At 41.4% G+C, this 11,763-nt stretch overlaps 2 protein-coding genes across 2 annotated transcripts; one reads left to right on the forward strand and one right to left on the reverse strand.

Annotated features, from left to right (window-relative positions):
• Positions 1-425: 425 nt before the first annotated feature.
• On the forward strand, positions 426-6,741 carry LOC116207790 (WD40 repeat-containing protein HOS15). Its single transcript, XM_031540885.1, has 14 exons — positions 426-633; positions 1,669-1,814; positions 1,933-2,272; positions 3,001-3,101; positions 3,197-3,243; positions 3,840-3,990; positions 4,134-4,197; positions 4,452-4,610; positions 4,700-4,821; positions 5,223-5,297; positions 5,734-5,787; positions 5,869-5,942; positions 6,035-6,109; positions 6,249-6,741. Exons 1-14 carry the CDS (start codon positions 573-575, stop codon positions 6,466-6,468), a joined length of 1,689 nt encoding a protein of 562 aa, XP_031396745.1. The 5' UTR covers positions 426-572; the 3' UTR covers positions 6,469-6,741.
• LOC116207789 (pentatricopeptide repeat-containing protein ELI1, chloroplastic) lies at positions 6,714-8,880 on the reverse strand. Its single transcript, XM_031540884.1, has one exon. The coding sequence runs from the start codon at positions 8,787-8,789 to the stop codon at positions 6,897-6,899; it is 1,893 nt and encodes a 630-aa protein (XP_031396744.1). The 5' UTR covers positions 8,790-8,880; the 3' UTR covers positions 6,714-6,896.
• Between the last annotated feature and the right edge of the window lie 2,883 nt (positions 8,881-11,763).

Below are 11,763 nucleotides of genomic sequence, written 5' to 3' on the forward strand. Positions count from 1 at the left end.
TCGACCTCAGCTGAAATTGCATGAGCTCGAACTAAACTGAGCCTATATAAGTTTGAGCTCGATAGTAGTTGAGCCTCGTTGAACTTGAGCTCAGGCCCGAGTGTTCTAGCTCAATCGAGCTTGAGCTTGAGCTCATGAGAAAATGATTGAGCTGACCTCGAACCTCCTTGATTCGGGCTGGGTTCGGCTTGACTCGTTTCTTATGGGACCCTTCAACTATAAAAATTGGTAGAGTCGAGGTGGGTGGGACGAGTGGTATTTCCATGATCATGAAAAAAAAAAAAAATCAGGAGAGCCACTCTTCAAAATTACGATTTGGCCCAAAGCGAAGGGCCCACGTCCTTCGCTTCGGGTGGACATGGACCGGGCGCATACGTCGGATCGGGTGAGGGGGGTCCAACTCAATTGACGGGCTAAACCATCTCCCACAGTTTCGACAGACTCAAGCGGCGGTTTTCTCTCTCTGTCCCTCTGTCTCACGCTCTCTCTCTCAAACACATTCATTCATCTGTAGCAATTTCATTCCATTGCCGTCTTCCCAACCGGAGCCGAACCCCAGCTTCTCCGCCGGCATGACCTCCATTACCTCCGTCCAGCTGAACTACCTCGTCTTCCGCTACCTCCAGGAGTCAGGTAACCCTTTCAACGAGCTTCCGCTCATGCTTCAGCTTGATTAGGGTGGCTTCTGCAATCCCTTTCGGGTTCCTGCGAGTCCTAGGGTTTCTCTAGATTCATTTGCCGTTGGATTCTTGTTGCTGGAATGCTTTTCCTGCTGAGTTGATTTTCCGTTAGGGCACGGGGTCGGTATTTGGTAGTTCGGAAGCTAGTCCGAGCATATCTTTATCATGCTGTCATCTTTTCCATCTCGTTTCGTTCAGTTTGGCCCCTTTCAATATTAGATTTTGGTGCAAAATTGGGTTGGGTTTTCGAGAGTAGAGGATTTGTAGCCTATGGGGTATTTGATTCGCATTAGGGTGAAATTGAGCTAGACTCTCGGGCACTCAATGAGCCTGCGCCCAGAAAATGGAAGAAAACCCTGTGAACTAGCTCCATAACATGCGGTGAAGGTGAAAGAGTACTGCACATATCATATTTACATCGAAGAAGGGGAAGAAGGTGTTATGCCAGGTCTTGGATTAGACGGAGAAAAGTGGTCAACGATATTTTGTTCTTGCATAAGGAAACCCAGGATTCAGATAAAAAGAAGAATGTAATTATTGCTCTTACACAAGCTCTGAGTGGAACTATCGCATATTTTAATTAGCTGGCTAGTTCGTAGTTATGGATAGTTGGCTAGTTTGTAGCTATGGATGGCAGGCTAGTTATGTGCAGGGAAGCTTACTTTAATACAGTAGAAGTTCTAAAGATAAGTGTATGCAGTGCACCTGATGGTCATTGGTCGCTGAATTTATGCCTTCCCCTGTTTTTTGCCTGCTAAAAGTAGACCGTGGAAACGTTTATAGTATCTGCACACCCAAGTATGCTAAAGTCTGCTGTGAATGCCTATCATGTGGTTATCTACTCCTAATTTTTCAGCTTCATATTTTCATCTTATACCTCAACTGCCTGGCAATCATGAAAGGAAATGAGCACTGAAGTTCCTTGTTTGGTTTCATATGATTTAGGGTTATGGGTTTCGCGCTTATATGTTTTCCCATATTAATGCAGGGTTCACCCACTCGGCATTTGCATTGGGATATGAGGCTGGAATCAATAAATGCACGATTGATGGCAATATGGTTCCTCCAAGTGCTCTTATTACTTTAGTGCAAAAAGGACTTCAGTACTTGGAGATGGAAGCAAATTTGAGTAATGTTAGCATACTTATTTCTCTTGTTATTTTAATATCATCTACTAGCATTTATGAAGACACTGAGAGTGCCGTGGAATCGTGGATATCATGTTGATTAGTGTTTCTTTTGAGCTTGTCAGAATGATGCAGATGTAGATGAAGATTTCTCATTCCTGGAACCACTAGATCTTATCACTAAGGATGTCTATGAGCTGCGGAAAATTATAAGAGAGAAAAAGAAAAATCTGCAGAAGGAAAGAGATAAAGATAAGGATTTAGATAGGGAACAGGAAGCTGAGCGAGGTAGGGCAAGAGAGAAGGATAGAATTGAAAGAGAGAAGGAGCATGAAAAGGATCGTGGAAGGAAAGAAAAAGAAAAAGAGCAACAAAAGCAGCGTGAGGATCACAAAGAAAAAGAAATGGCTACCGATCCAGAGGGAGGAGATAATACAAAACATGACGAAAATGGAGCTTCTGCAGGTAAACAATTCTTATTTTTGTTGCTGTCCCACATTATCTGTCTCTCTTTAGAAACTTGGGAAAAAATATGGCAGAGCATCTAGAACTCAATGCTTTTATAATCTAGTTTGCTCGAAGATTTTGTTGGTGTTGTTGGGGGACATATGCTGCAATGTATTGAAGCAAGAATCTGGCAACGCATGACTGCATGTTTTTGTCCATTCTTATGTCATTGTGGTCTGTCATTGTTCTTCTGTAATTTTGATGGATGTGCAGGCTCTTCTCTGTTTATGTAACGAGAAGAGGAGGCGGAGAAATTTGATAATTCAAGCACATAAAATTGGATAAACAACAAGATCTGAAAAGGTTGAAGTGCTTTTTCTGTATAATGACAATATGAAATGGTGGAAAAGGAGTTGATTTTGTCCTCCATGGGGTGAGGGGGCCATGGGAAAGGGGATTCAGTGAGAAGTAACAGTTTAATGGTTATTGTTTGATAAGTTGCACCATCATCACAGGTTCTTTCTTGAATATCGGAGAGGACTTTTTTTTTGGGAAAGTGATATCAATGGGATAAATCTGCCTTGTGAGGGGAAAGAAAAGTTTTATCTTTTCCCCTTTAAGAATTTACATATTTACGTAGAAATCCTTCTTAATACGGGTTCATAGTAATTCTTTTTTAATTAACAAGGTAGCCCATCTTTTTTCATCATTGAGTACAAGGTCATGAGAAGTTTGTTTGATTGTAGGGATAGGACCTGAACCGATGGATATCTCTGCTGCCCCATCTGTTGTAGCATGTGAGATTCCTAGTTCGGATGTGACAATCTTGGAAGGACACACTTCTGAGGTTTGATTCTGTTTATCTCCTGCATATTACCTTATTCTTTGTTTCTTTTACTTGCAAGTGACTGCTTTCTCACAGTTGATTTTGTTCACTCCCAGGTTTGTGCCTGTGCTTGGAGTCCCACTGGATCACTTCTTGCTTCAGGGTGGGTACTCTTTTCAATGATAAGTTGACTAGTAGACCTTCTATTTATGTGTAACATCCTAGAAAGTTATGGAACTTTGCTTACTTGTTAGCTTATCCAGCTTATAAGAAATGGTGTAGTTTTATATAAAGATGTTTTTCTGCTCAAAACTGAATAGATCCTTATAGCTCACATAAGCTTGTGAAGTAACATAGGCTGATGATCCCTGTATTTTGCTTTATGTGCTAAAGGCGTTTTGTTAAATATTGATGTGTGACTGAATCTCAGGTAATATGTTAAGAAAATGGTGCTGCTATGCTATCGCGAGCAGAAAAAAAAATGAAGAAATTGCCTTCTGATTGTCTGAAGCCTTCAAATCTATTTTAATATGCTTGCTTAAAAGCAGCCTTTTCCTTTTGAGCTAGTGGTGCTCTTTGCTGTGCAATCCTATTTTACAGCTAGCATATATGCATCCATGATTCATATAGTCTGTCTTCATGGTTCAATTTCATTTATTTATTTATTTATCTTTATGTTGATAGATCTGGTGTTGAGTTCTTTGAAGTTAGTGTTTGTGTCATAGGAATTGTAATCAAACCTTGCTGTCCCATTCCTAGGTCTGGGGATTCAACTGCTCGTTTATGGACTATAGCTGATGGGGCCTCTAGGTCCAGTGCACAGAATGGTCCACTGAATGTGCTTGTTTTGAAGCATGTTAAGGGAAGAACGAACGAGAAGAGCAAGGATGTCACGACACTTGACTGGAATGTAAGTTCATCTATGCTGAAAGCTGGCCTTTGAGTTACTTAGACTACGAAAGAGACTTCTTTTTGCAGTCTTCTTGACCTTCTCAACTATCAAAGACAATTTTCTTTTTCTAAGGTACTAAATCTTTTAACCATCTTTTGTAGGGGGAGGGTACGTTGCTTGCAACTGGCTCTTATGATGGACAAGCAAGAATTTGGAGTACAAATGGTAATGTCTGGTTCTCACATAAATTGACCTTTTTCTACTGATTGGAAACAGCAAATATGGAACTTTAGTAAATCCTTCCTAGACACTATAGTTGAAGACAAAGAATCCGGGGTTTCAGTCTTGCGAGGATGATTGATATGCTCTAGGAATTGGCTCATAAACTGTTTATTGTATATTTGGTGCAAAGGGGTATTTGTTGGCTCATGTATTCTCTGATGTCCTAAATCGTCTTATTTTGCATATTCAATGGTCAGGGGAACTAAAGACCACATTGAGTAAGCATAAAGGACCCATATTCTCTCTAAAGTGGAACAAGAAGGGCGACTATCTTCTTACAGGGAGCTGTGACAGAACTGCTATTGTCTGGGATGTGAAGGCAGAGGAATGGAAACAGCAGTTTGAATTTCATACAGGTAGCATGTTGAACTTTTTGATGCAAAAGTACTGCCAATTGGTAAGATTGATTTCATTTTAAAGACACTGATTTCATCTGCAATTATAGGTCCCACACTTGATGTTGATTGGCGGAACAATGTCTCTTTTGCAACAAGTTCAACAGACAACATGATATATGTTTGCAAAATTGGAGAGACCCGACCTGTCAAAACTTTTGCAGGCCATCAGGTTCATCGAAATTTCTATAGTTCTGTTACTTCCTCTTTCTTGATGTGATGTGGTGGGGTGGGGAGGGAGGTGGGTCCCTTGGGTTGGGAGGGCTGCTGGTTGGTTGTAGTCTCTCCATCTCTTGTTTCGCTTAGACTTCAGATTGAGGTTCCTACTTGATTTGAAAGGTAGTTCGATTGGTTTAAGTAGTTCCCCTTTTGGAGTTTGAAATATATTAACAATTTTGTTTGACAAGGACTGATGAATTCATTGTATGCTTCTTCCCTCCTTATGTTACTTGTTCTGTTGAATTTTCTGTCTGTATCGGGAATTCTCGCCTTTGTGTGTAATTAGTAATATCAAGGACAGAGTTATGATGGACTAGAGAATTTATGGCTGTATCTTTTCTTGGTATATTTCAGGGTGAAGTGAACTGTGTCAAATGGGATCCAACAGGTTCATTGTTGGCCTCTTGCTCTGATGATATTACTGCAAAGGTTATACGCTTTCCCTTAAGCATAACTAGTTGGCCTCTTTGCATTAAAGATCTATAGGTCTTCAAATCGTTCATTTGAATAAATTGAAACCATTATTATTGGATGATCATGATGCTTCCCTTGTTAAATTATTTTGTGTATCCTAATGTAATGCTCAACTGGCATTGGTATTAGAAAGTGCATATTTTTCTTTGTTCAGTCCTGAGATTTTCGATTTATGGTTCAATTAATGAACGGTATAACAGGAGACCAATACACCACGGGAAAGGCATCTGATATGGATAATTCTTCCAATAGAGGGATGAACCAATTAAAGTTCTGGACAGTCTATTTCTGTTGTTGGCATCTTTTTTTCTCAATCTCCCTTTCGCATGGTTTGGCTTGGTAAAACCTACAAATTTGTGATTCAATAATTCTCTCAAATCTAATGGTGCAGATATGGAGTATGAAACATGACAAATACCTTCATGATTTGAAGGAGCACTCTAAGGTATTCCTGCTCTATCAATTCGCCTGCCCATCCGTGTATTTGTTGTCTAGCAGGTTTTCATGTGAAGAATTTGTATTATAGGAAATATATACTCTCAGATGGAGCCCAACGGGACCTGGCACGAATAATCCTAATCAGCAATTAGTTCTTGCAAGGTACATGCTCTTACGAACTGACTAGGCAAATTTGATTGTTTTGAAGATTACATCTTGTAAGATTCTACTTAACTTTTCATTGTTTTATGCAGTGCATCATTTGATTCAACGGTAAAATTGTGGGATGTGGAATTGGGAAAGCTGATCTACAGCTTGAATGGACACAGGTTTGATTTCTGCTACTTCAATGACAATTCAATACATTAATGAACGTCCCAACTGTTTTCTGCATATTGAGAAAAATTCTCAATTGTATAAAGGTTAATCTATAATTGCTCTGAACAATTTTTGGTCATATCATGTCAGGGGTCCTGTATACTCCGTTGCATTCAGCCCCAATGGGGAGTACCTTGCAAGCGGGTCTCTCGACAATTCCGTCCACATCTGGTCTCTCAAGGAGGGCAAGATTGTGAGGACATACACAGGCAGTGGAGGTATATTCGAGGTCTGTTGGAACAAGGAAGGTGACAAGATTGCAGCATGTTTCGCAAACAACACGGTCTGCGTCTTGGACTTCAGAATGTAAATCCTTGCTTCCCCCAGAATGATTCGTAGGGTTTCTGGTGGATGAGAAGTGTAATGTATGCTTAACCATCGTCAGGGAGTAGTTAGATTTCTAGCAGCTGATCATTTGCCATTTGCCGTTTGCCGTTTGCCTTGTTTATGATTAGAAGTGAAAGCTCCAAGTTACTGTCAGAGGTGGGAGTAGTAGGAAACTTTGTGTATATGTAGCTGCGAAATTGTAATCAATCATTGCATGCTCCTAATTGATTTGCAAATTGTGCGCTCCATTCTGTTATGTTTCGGAAGATTTCCGCCTTCATACGGTCTTTTCTGCTGCAGTAAATCGTACAATGATTGTATACGAGCTTGCTTAACATATTAACAACTTCCATAGGACAACAAATTCCCTATTTGGACTAATCAGTGCCCGGGAAAACTAGCAAGTAGCCTTCACCAGAAATCCCCGCATGAACATGAACCATCTACAAAGTGGTGGAACCGATTCCGGTCCCTCATGATGATCTTCCGTCCAGTGACCCTCGATAATACCTTGCTGACTGCATGGCAGTCCGAGCAAACACGGAGGTTCTTCACTATCCGAATTGTAGTTCCCGGTTGACTGCTTATGAGGCCGAAAGCAATTGCCAACCTCTCACTGTGAACCTCTAGGGATCTACCCTTCTCTGCATCCCCTAGATCATGTAGAACTTTATCAGTCTCTGCTCTGTAACCCTCTGCCTTAAGCCAACCATTCATCTCCTCTAACATCAAGTAGATTTCCTGGCATCTCGGGTGCTTGGTGTCACGGGCGAGGAACTCATGTACCGTATTGTCCACCTCTATAGAGCTACAGCCTTTCTCCTTCACCACTCCTTTTGATTTCATCATGCCCCTAATCCTTGCTACCTCGATCCAGTTGCCTGAATTCGCGTAAATATTGGACAGGAGGGCATAAGTTCCGGAACTTGCAGGGTTCTGCTCGAGCAATAGCTCCGCAATCTCCTCCCCAAGCGCCAAGTCATCGTGGAGCCTGCATGCGCCGAGCAAGGAGCTCCAGATGACAATGTCGGGTTCAGGCCTCATGCCTTTTACGAGATCATAAGCTTCCTCTAGGTGCCCTGCTCGACCCAAAAGGTTGACCAGGCACCCATAATGCTCCACCTTCGGCTCAATCCCGTACTTGTCCTTCATCATGTTGAAGAGCATCCTACCCTCCCTGACCATCCCGGTGTGGCCACAGGCATTCAGGACACCAATGAATGTCACGTCATTAGGGTTTATGCCCAGCCTCCGCATCTCATCAAAAGTCGCGAGAGCATCCCTGCTGAACCCATGCATCGCATACCCTGAGATCATCGAGTTCCATGCCACGACATCCTTCTTGTTCATCCACTCGAAGACAAGCCTTGCGTCCTCCAAACTCCCGCACTTGCTATACATGTCGATCAGGGCAGTCTCCAGATGAAGATTGTCACGAATTTTACTATTCTCGATGAACGAGTGAAGCCACCGTCCCATTTCCAGTGCTCCCATCTGCCCACATGCTGAAAGGACAGCCAGTACGGTCACCTCATTCGGCCTCAGTTTGGCATCAGACATCATGCTCCTGAACATCACTAAGGCCTCGTTCGGGAACCCATTCTGGGCATACCCATCGATCATCACGTTCCAACACACGACATCTCTCTCCGGCATTTCATCAAACAGCCATCTCGCTTTGCCCATCTCCCCGTGCTTCGCATAGCACGTGATCATCGAGGTCAGAGAAACCAAACTTCTTTGGGGCATTTCATCGAACAATCTACGTGCCGATGGAACATCGCCACCCCTGGCATACACCTCCACCAGACCCGTCTCCACATACATGTCGGAGCCGAAGCCGAGCTTAAACGCGAGACAGTGGAGCGATTTCCCGGGCCTAATCGGGGAGGATTTCAGCACGGCCGAGAACGTGAACGCGTTGGGTCCGACTCCACTGCACAGCATATCAATGAAGTATGCCATAGCTCGGTCGTGTAAGCCCAATTGGGCATGACTGTAAATAATGGCCGTCCAGTTGAATACATTCGGCTCCAGAGTACTTTTGAAGATTGAGACAGAGTTATCAAGGCAGCCAAGGGAGGAATAAGCCCTTTGGAGCTTAAAGTTGAGGATGCGGTCGTCGCGGAGGCCGCGGCGGAGGACGGCGGCGTGGACTTGGAGGAGGTCACTGAGAGTCTGGGATTTGTCAATCAGGGCCGAGAATGTTTCTTGGAGGGTCAAGGGAGGAGAGGTCGGCGCTCGAGAGCGGCGTCTCGCGGTGGCGGGTCGCGGAGGTGTGACGAGAAGAGTGGCCGCGGGCATGGCTCTGAACCGGCGGGTCCGTTATGTTTCGCGCGGTTTTACTTTTGCCCGACGTGCCATTAAAATACAACAGACACAAAAAAAAAAAAAAAATTACTTGAAAAGGCTTTTGTGCACATAACGTCTTTGGGAATGCATATTAGATTTTGACCAAGACAAAATTCATTTATATATACTAAACAACAAAAGATATTCATTCCTATATATGTATATTCTTTGATAAGTTAATTCATTCTTATATTTGGTGAAAATGGATATAAATCTTCTGAATTAGTTGTAATGCCGGATTGATTTGATATATTCATTTATAGAATTGAAGTTCGAGTTGTCCGCGATAATATGAAGATGTACGTAAAATATGTGTTCTTCTAGCGACTGAATACGGAAAAGAAGCATATTCATGCTTTAGCAAGTTGACAATAAAAGTTGCTCGCACTCCAGGATTAGAAGAGGCTTCAAAAAGTAACGCGAGATTCACGTTATCATAATTTTCAGACAATTGCTAATTACAAAATAAATTAATTTTATCTTAATTTATTGTTTGTTGGGGGGGGGGGGGGGGGGGGGGGGGGGGGGGGGGGGGGGGGGCAGGGGTGGCAAATTTGTAATCGTCCGGGTAATTGCAAAACTCCAATTTTCTTCATTCGTTTATTTGTTAGCTGAGCTCTTGGGCTTGCAGACTTGAACTTTGTCTCTGTTAAAAAGACATACGCAAAGATAAATGAAGTGTGAGATAAGAATATCGGGTCTTATAAACTTTAAAGGAAATTCTCGGAAATCGACCATCGTGCCGGGCCGTGCCTTGCCTTGATTTGGATAATATCCGCAATATACGGAACACATACAAACATGCGCACATATTATATGTGTACATAGGTAACATGTTTATGATGTACGTAAGCTCAACATCCCTAAAACCAAATTCATTTTCATCGCCATCTTAGTTTGGACATATATAACTTATATATCAAAAAAAAAAAAGGTTAGGGCATATATCTACTTATATTGGCTAAGGACGACCGTAAGCAGCTACTGCGCTACAATAATTGAGGCATCTTTACCCTTACGTACGGTGTTTGAAGAACATTTTGTCCGTAACATATATCTTTTGGAGATGCACGTGCGGGTGGTGATGTTAACATATATTAGCTAAGCAAATCTAGCATGTCGATCCACTCAATCACATGCCAAGTGCTTAATAACACGAAATAAAAGTAGGTTCTCGTACTCTCTCTTTTTTTTCCCGAGTTATTAATGCGAAAGAGCATCGCTAATTTGACCGATTGAGAAATAAGAGAAAAGTAACTCCTTATAAGGCAGCTTCAATTTTATTTTATTTTTTGGCTGAATATATGTTGTCGAATTTTGATGAAGAGAGAAATGCGATTTATAATCTCTCTGTAAAGAGAGAAAACTGAAAAACATATTTTCCTTTCAAATGTTAAGTGAATTATTTTGGTAATGCCTTACGTAGAAGAACTATAGGTATCGGAGAGATTCACTCAATGAAAGTAGATAATCAAATGATAAAAGATATTTCATTAAATGAAGAAGATATATATAATGGTGGAATTGCAACCCAACGAGATAGAAATAAACAATTCAAACCAAAATTACAGAGCATAACCTACTCTGTTCTTTATCGAGGCAGGTAGTTTAGGCTCTGAATTCAGGTATGAGGTCATTTGTAGACAAAGTAGAAGGAATGCAACAACATTGAGACGCTTTGAGTGAATGGTCGTAGAATAGGAACGAGACCTTCTGTCAACGAGCTGATGGAGTCGTGACCGTATCGTTGATGATGTAATTCTACCACTACAAGTTTGTGAACTTGAATAATTGAAGGGATCACCCTGTCACTACAAGCTCGGATATCTAAATTCCTTTTACTCCAAAGAATAAAAGCTTGTCAGAGTTAAGAAATCTGCAGAGATTCTGTCTATTGAATGAGTTGTGTATTAATCATATGGGATCTTCTGGTATTTATAGATTTTCCTTCCTCCTTAACGGTTACAAAATCCCCTCTCTGATCTTTCAAACGTGGGCTACTTATTATCCAATTGCTTTTAACCATCATCCACAACTTTGACCCAATCCACCTTGGATAAGCTTTATGTTCTCGATCTGTAACTGCCGGCAGTCATAATTTAGAAACGACATCACGACTGTCCATATTTAGAAGCAGTAATGATTCGAATACAACATCGTCACCGCTCAAATTCTAAAAGCCAATAGAATTTGAGTCGCTCAATGCCACACACAGTTATGCTCAGATTCTGTCTATTCAAAGGCTCATAATCTGAATATGTCTGTTGTACCGGAAATGACGTCGTCCTTATGGGATTCTACTAATATTATGTCGATACTCCTAAACTTTTATAATTTATAGTAACACCCTCAACACATCTAATGGCCTGATTGGGTCACGTGGCGAGTCTCTAAAAATCATTTTATTATGGTGACAATATATAAGGCAGCTTCATTGCATAGACTATAATTGGGAATATATTGTGGGGGCCTACTAGGGTTTGCTTTAGAGGGTAATGACTTGTAATGAATAGGGGTTTCTTATTATCTTGTGGGATCATGACTTGTAATGTATAGGGTTTTCTTATTATCTTCCAAAACTAAAGACATGTGAATGTTTGACAAAGATCAATGAAAGCGTACGAGAGAGATTTACTGGATTCGTTGTATGAAATCTGCCCTATAGATTTGGCAATGTATATATATATTTTCATCGCGAAACCAACATCTCCAATCATATATGCATGCATGGGAAGGTTCACCTCATTTTCCTCGGTCCAATTTCATATGCACATGTGAAGGCTTGTAGATGGTCTAATACGTGCAACTAGCTGAGGTATTTAATCGCGAATTTTAGTGAAAGTTAATTTCTGCTAATTAGAAAGCTATTCAGAAGCTAGTTCCTAAACTTACTTCGAATGCTGCCATCTTTTATTTTTGGAGAGCT

Source organism: Punica granatum, chromosome 5 (genome assembly GCF_007655135.1).
Source record: "Punica granatum isolate Tunisia-2019 chromosome 5, ASM765513v2, whole genome shotgun sequence".
In the NCBI taxonomy this organism is placed as follows: Eukaryota; Viridiplantae; Streptophyta; class Magnoliopsida; order Myrtales; family Lythraceae; genus Punica; species Punica granatum.

Bases quoted from the DNA above. Each gene is read 5' to 3' on its own strand.
- LOC116207790 (XM_031540885.1), top strand. From the start codon at position 573: ATGACCTCCATTACCTCCGTCCAGCTGAACTACCTCGTCTTCCGCTAC. The intron at 5,943-6,034 runs GTACATGCTCTT...TGTTTTATGCAG, and splicing joins CAGCAATTAGTTCTTGCAAG to TGCATCATTTGATTCAACGG. The intron at 6,110-6,248 runs GTTTGATTTCTG...ATATCATGTCAG, and splicing joins TACAGCTTGAATGGACACAG to GGGTCCTGTATACTCCGTTG.
- LOC116207789 (XM_031540884.1), bottom strand. From the start codon at position 8,789: ATGCCCGCGGCCACTCTTCTCGTCACACCTCCGCGACCCGCCACCGCG.